This window comes from Chelon labrosus (assembly GCF_963514085.1).
Source record: "Chelon labrosus genome assembly, chromosome: 21".
NCBI classification, from domain to species: Eukaryota; Metazoa; Chordata; class Actinopteri; order Mugiliformes; family Mugilidae; genus Chelon; species Chelon labrosus.
The window spans coordinates 16,512,385-16,529,951 of record NC_140354.1 but is presented as its reverse complement, the minus strand read 5'-3'; the positions used below and the strand labels follow the sequence as shown (position 1 = coordinate 16,529,951).

Below are 17,567 nucleotides of genomic sequence, written 5' to 3'. Positions count from 1 at the left end.
TATTGCTGGAACAGTACCCACATTCTGCCGTGGCAGTGGACGTTTCACTTGATTGTTTTCTCTTAGTTCCTGGTTACAATCAGTATGTCTCTCCAGGCTCTCTAAGAAATGTTGATAATTTATTAAAACTTAAGACAAATGAACAATCCTGTGCTCCAAGCAAAAGAACTCTTAAAATGGCACTTTTTAATGTGAGATCTCTGTACAGCAAGACCTTCATGCCCTGCTCCTGCCCCCGTACCGGCCCAGAGGGTCCGCTCATGTCCAACTCCTGTTCCGGCTCCGAGGGTCGCCTCTGCCCGGGCTCCTGTCCCCGCGGTTGCTTGGACTCCTGCTCCTGTTCTCGAGGTGGGTCCTGCTCTGGCTCATGTTTCTGTGCTGGCTCCTGATCCAGGTTCCTGTTTCCATAACTTTTCCTGAGAACTGAGAATGAAACTAGGTTTATTGAAATGATTTCTCCAAATAATCACAAAATTAAACTGTACTATTCAAATGAAATGTATTTCATTTGCCATACCGCTTGGTTTTGGTAAGTTTAGTTATCTTTGCTCTTTACGTGAATTCGTGTCCGTTCCAGTACAACTGCAATTCTAGTGCAGCTTTTTACTTTTTTTTTCAACATGTCAAACTGTATTGTCATCATCGTTCTTCCACCTGTGTAAACACTGCTTATCCGTTGCTCCACCAACAGGTCAAAAAGAAAATTGTACTCTTTTCCACTATAGAAGAAAACAGACTAGTTTGGATGTTATGTATCTGTGAAAATTTTTTTGTATTATGAGGCTGAAAATTAAAAATAAAAAATACACTACAGCGTAAATTCAAAAAAAGTAAATGCTAAAGTGTTTTAACTTCTAGGTTAACCTTTGGCACAGGGACAAGAAATTATTCTGACAGATGTGGATAAGTCCAGATTCTGGCTTGTGGAATGTGGAGTGTTTGAAGTGGTTATACTCTTTGGCATCAAAGAAGTGCTGGAAAAGCCACATTTTCTTTCAAGCATCCAAAAAGACTTCTAAATTATAAACATTACTGGATTCTCACAAGAGCTGTAGGATCACACAACAATCCATGTTGTAAGGCTTCAAGTTATAAGGTTATGGCCAAACCATAGTGTGTCAATATACTGCACCTACGGGCACATGTAATCACGCGCTATTATATTAATATGTTATTGGTTGTAGTTAGCAGATGACCCGTATTTTCTTGAAACGTGCCATAACTTCTCCAGATGGTTCTGTCTTACAAAACTTTGGACATCAGGTTATTTTTTTGTTGTTGTGACAACATTAATGCTGCTTTCAACGTTTATGCTGCAACTGAAAGGGGAAGGGTCAAGCTTGGAGCATCAGAAATTATATTCTGACTGTCTTTCATTAAAATCTCGCCGACAGGTGAATGCTCACATGTTTCCAACTCCACAACCACAGTTGTTAAGGTGGGTTTCCAAAGCCAAGATAACCCTGATGGCTTCACTAAGTCATCATCTGGGTTATTTTTGTCAAACTCTGAAAAGCTTCTACAGAGCAACAAAAAATAATCAGGACTATTTTCTCAGGCTGAGTACAACTCCTCGAGACAAGTAAACAGACCTCCATGTGCAAAATTGGCAAAGCGCCCCTAAAATAACAGACCTATTTCCCAAAAGACATGTTGACTTGAACACAGGTGGAATTAGTGATGGTGCATCGGCCTTCCCTCCAATGACAAGTCAGCATGTCTGCTATATAAGAGCTCTGCTTGCATTCAGAATAAGATATGGAAGGGACACATTGTCTGGTCCATATTACAAAGTAAACACTAGTTAGAGGTTTCAACTCTGCAGAGCAATCTGGGTGTAAATCACCAATAAAGTATTCAAACTAAGCAGCCTCAGTGTGTAAATGTAGTGTTACTAGAAAGCTTGAGGTCTTTATCACAACAAGGCTTGGAGGTAAACCCAGCTTTAAAAATAGAGTGTAACTTATAGAAAAATACTCCATGTTTGGAATTCTCCACAACACTGTACCTTCTCTTTTCACAGTAGAAAAAATAAACCCAAGAAAAAAATCCAGAATAGAAAAGGTCTAGTGAGAAAGAAAACCACATTCTATAAACTCTAGGGTTCGACGAAAAGAGTCTCCAGAACATTTAGAGCTAAAAGTCCTGGAGTGCTAACAATTTTCCAAAGTTGAAGTGCTGACGAGCCGGCAGCTAGGAAGCAGGTGGTGGAGACTGCTGGGAGGCGGAGGAGAGAGTGGAGCTGTGGAATGAGTCGGAAAGGCTCTTGGCGTATTCAACCAACTCGTAGGAATCTCTGATGTCCGCCAGGCCGAACCAGAAGACGGTCCACACGCCATTAACAAAGCTGCCATCGCAATGTTTAAAGTACCTGGAACGACAGAGAGACCGCATGACAGGTGACACTGTTGTGATATATCAGGTGTCCTATTCTATTTGCAAAGCAGCAGATCTTGGCAGCGGCACTGTGTACAACTTCAATAAGCTCCTATAATCCCTGCTCTAACCACTTTCAAATCTCCATTTAGTTAACTTGCATATTTATAAAGCTGCTCTTTGAAACAACTGACTGCTGTTGAGCAATGTTGCTGTTCCAGATCTTAGCCCTCAACTGTCTATGTTTGTATCTGTGCATCTGAACTTTTGGAGGGGCCAGGATTCCTAGACCTTCGTTTGCTCTAAACCCTGCACACCACATGTACAGTAGCACTGAAGCTCCTTTTAGTTATTGGCTTCAAAAGTGAAGTATATAATGTAAATACCAACGTGAGCGTCTTAAAGATGTGCGTGTGTCTTACCAAGGGTTGATCCTGTTGGTGGCCCTTGACCTCCAGAACAGTTTGCCCAGGTCCTGTCTGATACACTCCCACAGGATATGACTGGTGCCTTGGCCCTGTTTACTGCTGCTCACCACAAACTTGTCGAGTTAGGGAGTGCCGCTGTTCACCGGCTCCATGGTGATGATGGCTGCAGCGCTGAAGCTGGAGGGACACGGGAATACAAAAATCTTGTATTCACCATTGTTGCACCCGCCGGTATGTATTTGTTCAGTAACTGTTGACCTTCAGTTTCAATATGCTTTTTGTTTAACTGTTGCACACACCCTTCAGAAAGGTAAAGTGAAGCCGCCCTTCCAGGGAATCGATGTAGTCTTGCCTCAGAGTTTTATCAAACGACTTGTTGATGAGAGCTAGCAGACGCTTCACATCGATCCCATCCAGAGAACTATACCTGCACACACATAAAACAAGATGCAGGTGTAATCCAGTACAGGGGTTGTTTTTTTGTTTTTTTCCTAACCCTGTAAAAGAGAAAGTAACCCAATTCTAGCGATGGGTTAATTTTAGGTTATGACTAGAATTTTACGGTTCATATTACATGGGTTTGTGTGATATCTACTGACCGGTGTATGGGGTCGGCATTTTTAAAGAGTGTCCCAGAACCTAAAAACAGAGGAGCAGACAGGAAAAAAAAGCAATTAAAATTAAGTCTTTGATTTTTTTTTTTTTTTTTTTAGGGGGATGGCTTAAAAGGACCCCCCAAACACGTAAAAATTTGATGGCCTCTTGGGTTACATCTCAAAATAGACAGCTCTAGATATGTGGGTGTGCACGTGGAGACACGGAGTCAGTAAAAAGGTCTCACCCTTGTGGCTGAACAGCTCGGTGAGCAGCGTGTCAGCCGAGGTGATCACAGCGGACGACTCGGTTGGCAGCTGATTGAGAAGTCTGGCTATGGTGGTCACTCTGCGGCACTCTACCATGCTCAGCCATGTCGCCACAGACATAGCAGGCAGGTCAGTAGGCAATGACACCATGTCACCTGTACATAAAACAGAAGTGTAAAAGGAGTTGATTATTATACATAAAACATGTATATTTCTTCCGCAGTGGTAGAATGTCTATGGAAACACAGTCGGAGTATGTGCCAACTGCCGTGCCTTGTGTTCTTGGCTCCGCAGGCCTCCCGAGTTGTTCAGGAACATGACTTTGTGGGGCTGCAGCACTCGGGAAATGGCTGCCGTCACCTCCGTCGGGTCCAGTGTTACAGAGCAACCCCACCCGTCTCTTCCCACCGGACAAACCAGTGGGATTGTCCCACAGTCCAGACTCCACTGGAGGAGGCTGATATCCACAGCAATAGAGGGTGGCGCACTGCAGGGAGACGGAAAAGGAGCAGGTTGAAAAACGGAACGGAGGCGTGTTGGGCATGAAGAAACGGCAAGAAAAGTAGTGAAGGAAGGCAAATATCATCTTAGGAAACAAATAGATTTACGTGGCCATACGTGCAGCAGTCTGTCAAATATATTTTGCCTTCAGCTGATGGTCATAATAACAAAAGAATATATTAATCAGTGCTTTTAGCGACATAAACCTTGAAAAAATATGTATTTTTGTGCAACCTTTGCGTATTAAGTACTCTAGATCCCCTTTGTAGCTTTTTCCAAAGTTTTCAAGAGTGAACGTGTTGACATGGACGACTTTCTCTGTGAAGCTAAGCAATCTTCATCTGTGCATTATCTCGTAATTTTGTGATCACTTTGGAATAATTACAACCTCGCAATCATGATTATCAACTGTCAGTAGCCAACAGTTTAACTGACTGTGTTCATCTAGTGGTGCATTATGAGTATTTCCTCAAATACTTAAGATTTCTTCAAAATCAAAGTCATTAAGAGATTGTGATCAATGCATCTAGTTATCTAATCCGGTGATATTCTAGTCACTAGCATAAATATACTCAACATTCAACTAGGAATTCCAGTCACTAGCATAGGAACGCTTGTCCCCAGCAAGGAATGCAAGTTGCTAACCTAGCCGTTAGCCTAAAAATCCTGGGGCCGTATTCCTAAAGATTCTTAGCGCAAAGAGTTGCTCCTAGTGGCCAAATTCTAAGAAAATTCTTAGAATCATGATGTTTTCAAAAAATTTTCCCTCGAAGTTAAGAGTAGATCCTATAAAGATAAAAGGTATTCCAAAAGAATCTTAGCTCTTAAGAGTACTCCTAAGGTCAGATCTGTTAAGAGCAGGGAGGAGGACTTTTAGGAGGCTTAGGAGTTTCTTAAGCAGAGGAGAAAGTGGCTGAAAGAAGAGGCAGGAGAGATATTCTCCAAACACTGAATGACAATCGACCTTGTTACAATCGCAATATCACCGGAAATGAAAGTCATCATAACACTGAGGTATTTAGCAACAGGAAAAATGCAAAAATGTAACAATGCAGCAGTGATGACTTGGAGCCAAATCTACATCTCAAAACACTTTTATTCTCATTGACCAGTTCAGCCAGAAGCAAACACTTCCTCTGTCCAGTTGGTTTCCTACTTCATACTTGCGGTTCTGGTGTTGGAGAAAAGTTTGGAGAGAGTTTGTGCGTATTGGTGCTCGGTTTTGGACTATTTTTGTATTTATTGGCTACTGACTTTGGATTACGGACATCGGACTATCTGCGGACGCCCTTGGCTTGAATACTGCCTGGTTTAACGACATGATTTTCGGAACGTGGACGGAAGAAAAAAGCTAGGCGGCTAGTTGACAAACTAGCCAGCGGGCGGCTAGGGTAACAGCAGATGCTACCTCACGTTACCTAGCAACATGGGTCCGAAGAAGGCTCTGGCAACCGAAGAGGGCGATGACATTAAGAAGTCTCCGGACTTCTTGACTGAGGAGATTTCAGTTGTGAAACTGCAGCAGAAATCCACCCTGGACCTGGTGGAGGATTTGAAGGCTCTCTGGATCCAGAACGCCGAGAAGGACCAGCGTCTGGTGCACCTGGAGTGGCGTAGCTGGAGCAGTACACCAGGGTCAATGATGTGATTGTGACCGGGCTCCATATCAAACCCTGGTCATATGCCCGGGCGGTGACCATTGACAATGGGGGGGAGCCCAGTGAGCAGAATGTCAGCTCCGTAGAGCAACAGGTGGCTGCCTTCCTACAATCCAAAGGGATTGAAACGGACTGGAGCAACGTTGAGGCATGCCACCCTCTGCCCCGGAGAGATGACAGCGACAAAGGAGCCGTGATCACGAGATTTGTCAACAGAAAACACAAAACCGCACTGTTAAAACAAGAAAGTAAACTGAAAGTATCAAACGTATTTATCAATGAGCATCTGACCAAACAAAACGCCGATATTGCCAGAAAAGCACGCTTCATGAAAAAACAGGGAAAAATTCAACACACACGGACATCAAACTGTAAAGTATTCATTAAACTAAACGGGACACCAGAGCAAGCCAAAGTGCTGGTCATCAGGAACATCGAGGAAATGGACAAACACGAATGATTATCACAATCCGGACTAAAGTATGATGACTCATACACAACACATCACCATGATACAGTCTGAAAGAACTCATTCATCTACAACTGGACATAATGGGGATATAATTCAAAGGATTGCTGATCATGAAAAGCTGGAACTGAAAACATTTCAATACACTGACCGTAATTTACTGGACTTGGAGCACGATATAGACCCAGACAATAACTTCTTTCCTAACATCAACGACAACTGCTGCTATTACACAGTTAAACAGTACAATCAGACCATCAAAACGGACAGCAAATTGTCTATAATCCATTTCAATAGCAGAAGGCTGTATGCAAACTTCAATAACATCAAGGAATATCTAGGTCAAGTTAAAAAAGCATTTTACATAATTGCAATATCAGAAACGTGGATCATTGTAGAGAAAGGAATGGATTTTGAACTGGAGGGATATGCATTTACAAGAGTGGAGGAGGAGTGGCTGTGTATGTGGATAATCAATTCAATTTTACAGTAGTAGAAAATATGACAACTGTTATTGATAACTTTTTTGAATGTATAACAATTGAAATATGTGAAGAAAAAAAGAAAAATGTAATAATCAGCTGAATATACAGAGCACTGGGCTCTAGTATTGAAGCATTCAAGGACTGGATAGGGGAAATGTTTTCAAAAACTAATCAAAAAGTTTTTTTCATTTATGGTGACTTCAATATTGATTTGCTCAATCCAAATAAGCACAAAATGACCGACAAATTTATCAGTACAATGTACAGCATGAGTTTACATCCAAATATCACCAGAATCACATCCCATTGTGCCACTTTAATCGATAATATATTTACCAATGATATTGAAAATAATACAATGAGTGGACTATTAATTAACGACATCAGTGACCACCTACCAGTGTTTACAGTTTATAACAGCAACTGCCAGAGAAATCAGCCAGAGGAAAAACTAAAATACAGACGTGTGATGACAGAGGAAACTATGAGTATATTTAAGAATGATTTACTGGCACAAAATTGGGAAAAGGTATATAATGAAAGTGACGTTGATAGTGTATGAAACCTTTTTAAGAATATTCACATCATTATATGATAAAAATTGTCCAATAAAAGGTTACTACAGAAAACAAAAATACAATGATCGACCATGGTTCATGAAGGGATTACAAAATGCCTGTAAAAAGAAAAATACACTATATAGATAATTCATAAAACAAAGGACTAAAGAGGCAGAAAGAAATATAAAAACTATAAAAACAAGTCAGCCAATATTATAAGGGTATGTAGGAAAGAATACTATAGTAAAATATTATATTATAACAAAAGCAATATTAAAGGAATATGGGATATATTAAATAGTATTATTAAAAATATTGCTAAACAACAGAGCTAGCCTCAATATTTTATTGATGATAATATTAAAAAGGACAATATGGATGATGTGGTCAACAGCTTTAATCATTTTTTTGTAAATGTTGTACCAAACCTGGCAAGAAAAATTCCAGATTCATTGTTATCTGAGGATTGGAATGATACACTTATAGTGAGAAATCCCAGTTCAATGTTCCTTACAGCAGTGGAAGAAAAAGGAATAATAGATACGGCAGATAAATGTAAATACAAAACATCTACTGATTCAAAGGAAATTGATATGAAAGTTGTAAAAAAGGTCATTGAGGGGATTTCTGAACCACTTACATACATCTGTAACTTATCATTCCAAACCAGAAAACATGAAAATAGCTAAAGTTGTGCCGCTGTATAAAACTGGGGATAGACACCACTTCACAAATTACAGGCCAGTTTCTTTACTTCCACAATTCTCCAAAATTCTAGAAAAACGATTCAATAACAGATTAGACAAATTCATAAACAAACATAATTTTTTTTTTTTTTTTTATTTTGCCATTGAAATAGACCATCACCTCTCAAAATAATTTCCTGTATTATTAACGCTCCTCCTTTATCCGGGCTTGGGATTGGCAAAGTGACTCAAACAAGACACTCTGGCAGTTATTTAAGTTTTTTATTGTTGTTTTTTTTTGTTTGTTTGTTTGTTTTCTTAAGTTTGGTTTAGTTTCTAACCTTTTGCTTAGGAGCCTACAAGTCACAGTAAAACATGAGCAATTTTTGCTGTATTAAAAAAAAACAAAACGGTTTTAACTTGACAAAATTAACAATCTAAATGGATTATTATTTCATTATTTATTTTAGTGTGGCAGTGAAGAAACATTTACATTTACATCCCTGTAAACCAGGGTCTCCTCTCTGCTTTGACTGCTGCTGCGCAGGGGTACTGCGAGACTGAACGCCTGTGAGTGCTTTGGCAAGGGGGAGGGGCTCACAGCAGCAGCCGCTGCTTGTTGAGGACAGTAACTGAAAACCGAAATGTGCTTTCACATCAGAGTCTTCAAGAACCAGAAAAGTCTCCAATAACACCTGAAAAACTCGCTAGATTTGTCGCTAGTCGCTTTTGACAAAAAAAAAAGTCGCCAAGAGGATTTGAAAGTCGCTGGATTTAGCGAGAAAGTCGCCAAGTTCGCAACACTGCTCCTCCCGTTTCCACCATGACTTCTCGTTATGAAAATTTGTCGACAGGAAGTTCCGGCTCACGTGACCCGGAATACCGGAAACAAATACACACCGCCACCATATGCTTATGCCTCCACCTACTGTATGGGAGCCTCCTTCCTCTGCTTCTTCTTCTTCTTTTGTTTTTAATGGCGGTTGGAAAACCACTTTAAATAGATAGATATACTTTATTAAATTATTACCCTTATGGAATGAACTTCAAATATTAAATTAATGATTTAAAGCACAGGTGTCAAACTGATCCGTGAAAGGGCCGCTGTGGCTGCAGGTTTTCATTCCAACCATGCAGCAGCACACCTGACTTGGCTCAATCAATCAACTGAACTGCCTTCACGCAGTCATTTCAGGTGTCCTCTTGCTTGATTGGAACAAAAATTTGCCAGCCACACCCACTGCATGGGTGCTGCATGGTTGGAATGAAAACCTGCAGCCACAGCGGCCCTTTCACGGATCAGTTTGACACCCCTGAAACGTTTGCTGGAAACCCCCAGGCCAATAAACTGAATGCAGTTTTCATAGAACATGACCAGAGGGGTATTGCACAAAACTAGAATAAAGAAATCCAGGATAAGTGAGCAAGCGCGGCTTGACTTAGCCTGCTCGGCGCATCCTGGCTTAATTGGTTGCACGTTTGCCGAGCCAGGATTAAAAGGCTCGGCTATGTTAAACCAGATGAAGATAGCTGGGATAAGTGCGCATTCACGGGATACTTAAACAGACCTCGCGATCGCTCACAGAATCACTGATGAGAACATAGATAAAAGTCGCGCGTCATATTTCACAGCCGCGGAACAACAGCTCCTGATGCAGTTTTACGAAGAGGTGAAAGATTCAATATGAAAAAAGGCAATACTATTGCCATAATTAAACAACGCGAGAAAGCCTGGCAGACAATAGCGGACCGGCTTAATGCGTAAGTAGACCAAAACTGTACAATAAACAGTGCTCCATTGGAACCGTCATAATTAGGCTACAATTAAAAAGGACTAAAGGAGTTACTTTTCAAGTTACTCAGGAAATGTAGAGTATGATTAAGTGCAAACAAGTATCCACAATGTGTGTGTTTAATCTATTTTTCTCATGTTACGTTTTTATCTATTTTATCTTTCTATCTTTAATAAAGAACAAACTTGTCTGGCCATAAAAGGGCCTGGCAGCAAGTTAAAATTAAATATAAGAACATTTTGCAGGCTGGTAAGTGACTTTAAATAAAGGGAGGCCAGTGGAGGGGATCAGGGAGGGACAGTAACCGACTCTGTCCCAGAAGCTGTCCGCTTCATACAAGGTACATATTGTAGCACTACTGCACATGGAACACAATCAAAGCAATAAATCAATCAATAATTTTTTATTTTTTTTTAAACTAGAAAACATTGTGGTGTCCTCAGAGCCGGCCCAAGGCATAAGCGAACTAAGCACCTGCTTAGGGCCCCGCGGCCAGTAGGGGGCCCCAAAGAGCAATCAACAAAAAAAATATTTTTATTTTTTATTTTTTGCATGTATGAGTGATGCTTTCTGTATGATCAAAGATATATTATTGTAAAAATGAAATAAAACAAAATAAAAAAAAATTTAGTGTTGCTGCTGATGTAGGCCTAGTGATTCTTACTGCCGTTCTATGTCAAAGCTCCGCTATACCGGTAATGTGTACCTCCTGCTGTGCAATGCGCACTGAGTGTCCAAAGCGCAGGTAGTTGAGGGGCAAAAAATTTCACAAAAAAGGACATATCCTTCAGGAGCAGAGAAAAGAAAGAGGAAGAAAGAGGAAGAAGAGAAAAAACGCCAAGATAAAGGTATGTTTGCATGTCATGGAATGTTAATCAAAGAGATTTGTGTAGCAGTTAACATAGGCTAATAGCTAGCTAGTTTAAAACGAGAGAGATTCATCTTTCAACTGGCCTATTTTGTATTTGTGTCTGAGCTTTAACTTCGAGTTGATTCTCAGGGTTGGCCCTATATATTTCCCCCTTTTTTTCTTTTTGGCTTCAAAACAAAGTTATTGCTAATATTTGATGGTCATCTGTTTTTGCAATATGTTTTTGGATCAGGCTGATAGGCAGATATGTTGCTCAAATTGTTTGCTGCAGAGCTTGGTTATTTATGTGAGCAAAATAAACATATTATTTTTTTGTTGTTGTTTTTTTACATCAACTCGTAATGTGAAACTTCCCCAGGAGCACTGTTAAAGTACTTTGGAGGCACAGAATCAGCCCAGTGTCAGTCCACATCCTCAGGCTCAACTATGGGAAATGCATCAGGTCAGGAAAAGACTGGCACTACACAGTACATTTAATTTTGAAGTATAAGAATTACTCCTGAAGGGAATTTAGTGTATCTCATTAATATGTGTGTATATTAATGTATTTCATCTTAGGTCCATCTTCATCTTCTACAGAGCCTTGTCTCGCACCCCCATCCTCAGTGCCCACTGTCCCCTCAGGCTCTGTGTATGATTTACCTGGTAATTTAACTGCAAAACTCCTTTCATGTAATTGTCAAATTATCTCAATAAGATTTAATTTAAGATATAATCATATGATGAGGTACTTTTCAGACAAACACATATTATTTCCAAATTACTGAAGTAAATTTCAGTTGTTTCACTGGCAGAGTTTTTCTTATTACAAGCAAAAACACACTGATAGAGATTTTAAGCTTTTAGTTTTTTTTATAAAAAAAGAAAAAAGTAAGCAACATGAATAAGTGTAATATGACATCTAACATGGCTAGCTTTTGTTGTTGTTGTTGTTGTGTTTTTCATCTTAGGTCCATCTCCATCCTCTATAGAGCCTTGTCTCGCACCCCCATCCTCTGTTCCCACTGTCCCCTCTGGGTCTGCAACCACAGCTGATTTACCTGGTAAGTTAACAGCATTTTATAATTGCTCATTGTATTGCAGAACATTCAGAAATTAATAATTATGTCCAAAACTGTAATTTCATGTCCTTATCAGTCTTTATTTTTTAATCATTGTCTTTCTTTGGTCACTTCCTCAGCAACTTCCACCACAACATCCCCTTCGCACCATGGATCATCATCAGCTCTGCCAGTTGATCCAGCTGAGTGGCCTTCTTTCCTCTCAGATTTAGACAGAACTGAGCAGGTAATCAGAGGGCCACTGCCTATTCAGGAGAACTTTTCATTCCCCAAAAGGCATGATGGCCGAAGTTTCCATTATCACTACACCTATAGACAGTTAGTCAATGGGGAAAAAGTAAAACGGAGCTGGCTGACTTATTCAAGAAGTAAAGACGCAGTCTATTGCTTTTGCTGTAAATTATTTTCAAAAAAATCCTTAAAACTGGCAACTGAGGGACAGCGGGATTGGGTCAACATAGGTGCTCTGCTAAAACAGCATGAGAATGGTGAAGATCATTGCAGCAACATGGTGAAATGGAAGGAATTTGTCTTGCGTCTGTCAAAGGGGAAAACTATTGATGAGACAGAAATGGGCCTCTTTGAGGCAGAAAAGAATCGCTGGAGAGATGTTCTCACACGCTTAATCAGTATTATCCAGTCACTAGCAGAAAGGAACCTGGCACTGAGGGAATCTGTTGACATATTACATCAGGCCAACAATGGGAACTTTCGAAAAGAAGTGGAACTGATGGCTAAATTTGATCCTGTGTTGAGAGATCACGTGAGACGCATCGACAGTGGAGCAGAACATATCGCATACTTGGGGAAAACGATTCAAAATGAGTTGATAACCTGTATTGGTGATAAAATAGTGGAGACAATGGTGTCTGAAATCAAAGATTCAAAATACTATGCCATAATACTGGATTGCACCCCAGATGTAAGTCATCAAGAACAGATGTCTGTTGTTGTGCGCACCGTAAATCTTGGAAAAACACCAGAGATAAAGGAGCACTTCTTGGGGTTTCTCCTAGCTCCTGACTCTACTGGTCAAGGCCTGTCTGAACTAATTCTTCAGAGGCTTGAAGAATTGAACATCCCCTTTGACGACTGTAGGGGACAGTGTTATGACAATGGTGCAAACATGAAAGGTGCAAATAAAGGCGTGCAGGCAAGGCTTTCAAAAGAAAATCCACGTGCTTTTTATGTGCCTTGTGGAGCCCATAGCCTAAATCTAGTGGTCTCTGATGCTGCTAAAGTGTCCATGGATGCCACTTGCTTTTTTGGAAATCTGGAAAAAATATTCAAAGTCTTCTCAGGTTCCCCTCAAAGGTGGACCATCTTGAAGAAGCATGTGAACATCACAGTCAAGTCTTGGAGTGAAACACGATGGGAAAGCCGGGTTAAAAGTATCGAACCTTTACGCTACCAAGCAGAAGTGAGAGAGGCTTTGTTAGAAGTTAGGGAAAAAACTACTGACCCCACGGTAAAAGTTGAGACCCACTCGCTTGCTGAAGAAATCGGGTCATTCAGATTTCAAATTTGCTGTGTGGTTTGGTATGACATTCTCTCCCAGATTAACACCACAAGCGAACTACTTCAGTCAGCCAACATGCAGTTTGATGTTGCAGTGGGCCTCATTCAGAAAAACAAAGAAAATTTAATCAGTTACAGGGCAACTGGTTTTAAAGATGCACAGATCTCTGCAAAAGAGACATGTGAACAAATGAACACTGAAGCAGTGCTGAAACAAAAGAGGTTGCGAACCACAAAAAGGCACTTTGCCTATGAGAGGCCTGATGAGCCACAATCTGATGCGATGAAGAGGCTGGAAGTATCCTTTTTCAATGCTGTGGTAGACTGTACCATCCAGTCTTTGGAGGACCGCTTTCAATCCCGAGGAGAGGTCAGAAGCATTTTTGGAGTGCTTTCCAACTTTGGCCAGCTTGATGCACAGACAAGAAAGGACCAGTGTAAACTTCTCAGAGACAAACTCACCTTTGGAGAACAGTCTGATATTGATGGGAACGCACTGGCTACAGAGATGGAGAACCTTCCAGATCTCCCTAAAGCACAGATGAGCCCATTTGAACTGCTCACTTACCTCTCTCAAAATGAGATCTGTGAGTTGTACCCAAATCTATGGGTAGCTCTACGGATAGCATGCACTCTCCCTGTGACTGTTGCATCTGCAGAGCGGAGCTTTTCCAAGCTCAAATTAATAAAGAACTACTTGAGATCTTCCATGGCACAAGAAAGACTGAGTGGACTGGCAGTGATTAGTATTAACAACAAAGTTGGCCATCAGATTTCTTACAGTGATGTCATAAATGACTTTGCCTCCAGAAAAGCCAGGAAGCACAGGTTTTAAGGAGTGGGTGAAGTACTGAGGAAGAACACACCAAAGCTTTTGCACATAGTTACATTTTAAGCATACATTTTACATTATTCAACTTTATATTTGTTCTTTTTAAAACCATTTTTGTTACCTGGTTTCAGGTAACTGTTCATTTACATCATTATTGAAATATCTGCTTGGCATTTTTATTCTGTCTGTTTTTGTACTTAATTGAATTTGTTATTATTTTTATATATCTAAGGGATTTTATTTGTTATTGCATTTTGTTGTTCTTGCACTACAAATTTTTGCACATTGCTGTTGCAGTTTTTTTATGTTGTGAAAATCAACCCCAGGCTGCTCTTGAAGCTGAATGTGAGATTAAAAACCATATGTGGCACCCTGAACATCATCAGTCATTCATTGGTATTATTTGTATTGTTGCATTGGTATTATTTATGTTATTACCTAGGCCACCCCCTTAAATGTGTAAAGACATGTCAGGCGTAATAAGTTTATACTGTAGTAGGTGTGTGAATGATCAACAATCAATATTATTGGCAGAAATAGTGGGCCCCAAAATCAAATTTTGCTTAGGGCCCCATTGAGGCTTGGGCCGGCTCTGGGTGTCCTCCCTCTTTCATGAATGTAAAGTAGAATTTAAAAGAGCCACCAATGCTAAGCAAAATGCACACAACAAAAAGTGACATTTAAGATCTTTTAACTAAAGAGAGGCTAAATCCAAAAATTAAGTGAAAAAACTTGCAATATATTGCTCCCTCACGAGTCTGCCATTAGTGTTGACTGGGAAGATGGGAGCATTTCCCCAGTCAACATTAACAGCCACTCGGGGGGCCTGCAATGTTATGCAGTACTACACATGCAGCCATAACGTCACAGGCCGTGTCCGGGGGAACCCTCAGGTAGTGCAGGCACTGAAACCGAGATTTCAGAAGGCCGAATGTCATCTCGATTCGAGCCCTTGTTTTATTGTGTGCATGGTTGTAGGCCTACTGTGGTGGGGTTTGGGGGTCCGCAAGGGGAGTCAAGAAGAATGACTCGCAGGCGTATCCTTTGTCTCCCAGCAGCACACCAGAGAATTCACCTGACAATACAAGATATCATTTAGAAAACACAGCAGAGTTACACACACGATGTCCAAGGTGCTTACAGTACAAATAAAAAAAAATAAATGTGTGGCTTACCTTGTGAAAGCCACTCGTAAATTGGACTAGCCTGAAAGACTCTGGAGTAGTGCACTGAGCCAGGCCACTTTGCCTCTAAATTGCTCACAAGGCAGTCAGCATCACAGATCATCTGAAATGTTAAGTTGTAACGTATTAAGGTCATTAAATGCACAGAATTAATTTCTGTAGGCCATAACCACAAATCACTCTTACCTGAACATTGATGCTGTGGAAGGATTTCCTGTTAATGTAATGTCCCTCATGTTCTCCTGAGGGGCGTTTGATCCTTACATGTGTGCAATCCACTGCACCAATGACGTTAGGGAAAGCTGTAACAAAGAATAGTGAGTATCCAACTGTGACTGATCAAATTAGAAACTAATGGTTGCACATTGAAATTGAGGTTACCTGCAGTCTTGTAAAACTCCTCCTTGATGTAGAGGGGTCTTCTGTGGCCAGGGAAGGTGATGAATATGTTGCTAAATGATTTCAGCGCCAGACAAACACGTCTTATTGTGCGGCAAATCGTTCCTTAATTGAGGTTCTTCTGCATCCTGAACAGAATAAAGGAAGCTCCCACTTGCAAACCATCTCAGTGTAACACAGACCATCTGTGGTACAGTGAGAGCATGGCTTTGCGCTGTCTGGTGCTGTATTTTTGGACCCAGCAGCCTACATAAATATCTTAGTCCATCACCTGAGAATCTGTATCTTTCAATGAGATAGTCATCTCCAAATTCCAACGGGTCTGACCTGTCCCAGAAGACTCTTTCACGCCTAAATGCCATATTGCCCTTGTCACAGATTTCACTGAAAACTTTGCAACTTCATCAGCTGTGTTTTGTAATCTCAATTACTGCAATAAAACACATATTTATGAAACCTCTGACGGCAATTTGACAAGCAGTCATAGCAATATAACACTTGGCCTGAGTAATAATACTACCACTTAAATCAATATAAAAAGACTATTGCAAATACAAACATCCAACAGATTTAAATGAAATGAGAAATGACTATATATATGTAATATTTTAATACAGGATAATTAAAATGATGCAGCATACTTAGAAAGACCATGGACATGCTGTAAAACACATTAATTCCTCACAGGATTGACGGTGGAAATACAGGTGGATCACCAGGATTAATCTTAGCCTGGCTGTTAGCCTGGTCTGGAGCAGGCTAGCTGCAGAGAATAAATCACCATAGTAACTTGGCCGGGTTAAGTTTGAGCTGCTTTCATGCAACCGACTTGAGGCTAAATTAAGCCGGGATAACCAACATATCCCGGCTTAATCCCTTATCTTGGTTTTGTGCAATACCCCTCTGGTCTAGCCCCCTCTGCTGTAATTTACTTGAATGCATTTTATTTTATTTAGCCATTTGTTTAATTATTTTTGTACAGCTATTGTAACCAATATTGTATTTTTTAATTACATGTCTGGCCTGACTTTTTTGTATTTTTTATTATTATTATTATTATTATGCCAATGTATGTTCTGTTATGTTCAATAAAGTTTAGAGAAAAAAAAAAACAACTGTGTGGGAAAAGCATGTTTGTTTGTTTTTTAAATAAAGCTTTATTAGTGCATTTTATAAACATGAAACACTTCAGGACAGCAAGGTCGGAGTGACAAAAGTCAACACAAACCAGAAATAGAAATATGAATATATATACTTTTTCCCCACAATTTGTTGTTATACAGATTCTTTTATTTTAAACCCTTAAGTCCCATATTTGACAATATGAAGGTTTGCTTATCAAAAATAATTAATCTCATTTCCATTACTTGTTTTTTAGAATCAAAACTAATCACCAAAAACCTCTTTTCTTTCTTTTTTTCACCCCCAAACTTTATTAGTGCAAAAATTATATGCAGGGTTTATTATATGCAGGGTTAAAGTGACAACAGTAAACAAAGAATATTATATAAATTTCTTTACATTATTTAGTTACCCACATTTTATACATTTTTTTTAATTGAATTCCTCTTTCTACAAGAGGAATTAATAATTAGTCAAAGAATCAACAGAGGTGCCATTGGCAAACTTCACAGTATTAATCACAACGAATAGATGGAACCCGTAAGAACCCAAACATAAGGTATGTGTCATTTAATCAAGCAAACATCTGAGCTATACATGGCACTATTCCATATTGTTCAGAAATCCGTACCGTGTGTGGAGGCCCATTTCAAATACTGCAGGGAGCTCCATTAATTAAACTACCAAAACCCAAAGTAAATCTGGGGCTTTAGAACCGTTGGTGGTCCTGCGCCCTTGTGCTGTTGTGCTGTACTGCCCAC

General features: G+C 40.0%; 2 protein-coding genes across 2 annotated transcripts in view; both read right to left on the bottom strand.

The window, feature by feature from the left end:
• Positions 1 to 184: 184 nt before the first annotated feature.
• On the bottom strand, positions 185 to 4,049 carry LOC311506071 (N-acetylglutamate synthase, mitochondrial-like). Its single transcript, XM_084569950.1, has 6 exons — positions 3,941 to 4,049; positions 3,646 to 3,822; positions 3,404 to 3,443; positions 3,104 to 3,231; positions 2,799 to 2,981; positions 185 to 2,371 (listed from the first exon to the last, which is right to left on the bottom strand). Exons 2-5 carry the CDS (start codon positions 3,815 to 3,817, stop codon positions 2,944 to 2,946), a joined length of 378 nt encoding a protein of 125 aa, XP_084426076.1. The 5' UTR covers positions 3,818 to 3,822; positions 3,941 to 4,049; the 3' UTR covers positions 185 to 2,371; positions 2,799 to 2,943.
• LOC311506068 (beta-1,4 N-acetylgalactosaminyltransferase 2-like) overlaps positions 3,826 to 17,567 on the bottom strand; it is a 26,179-nt gene continuing 12,437 nt past the window's right edge. Inside the window, exon 12 of the mRNA XM_084569947.1 lies at positions 3,826 to 4,154. Within this exon, the coding sequence (XP_084426073.1) occupies positions 4,045 to 4,154 (110 nt within the window). The 3' untranslated portion in view covers positions 3,826 to 4,044. The remainder of the gene's footprint in view (positions 4,155 to 17,567) is intronic.

Excerpts from the sequence above, each read along its gene's own strand:
- LOC311506071 (XM_084569950.1), bottom strand. The coding sequence starts at position 3,817 with ATGGTGTCATTGCCTACTGACCTGCCTGCTATGTCTGTGGCGACATGG. Across the intron at positions 3,444-3,645 it reads CGAGCTGTTCAGCCACAAGG|GTTCTGGGACACTCTTTAAA; the intron begins GTGAGACCTTTT and ends CTCTGTTTTTAG. Across the intron at positions 3,232-3,403 it reads AATGCCGACCCCATACACCG|GTATAGTTCTCTGGATGGGA; the intron begins GTCAGTAGATAT and ends ATGTGTGTGCAG.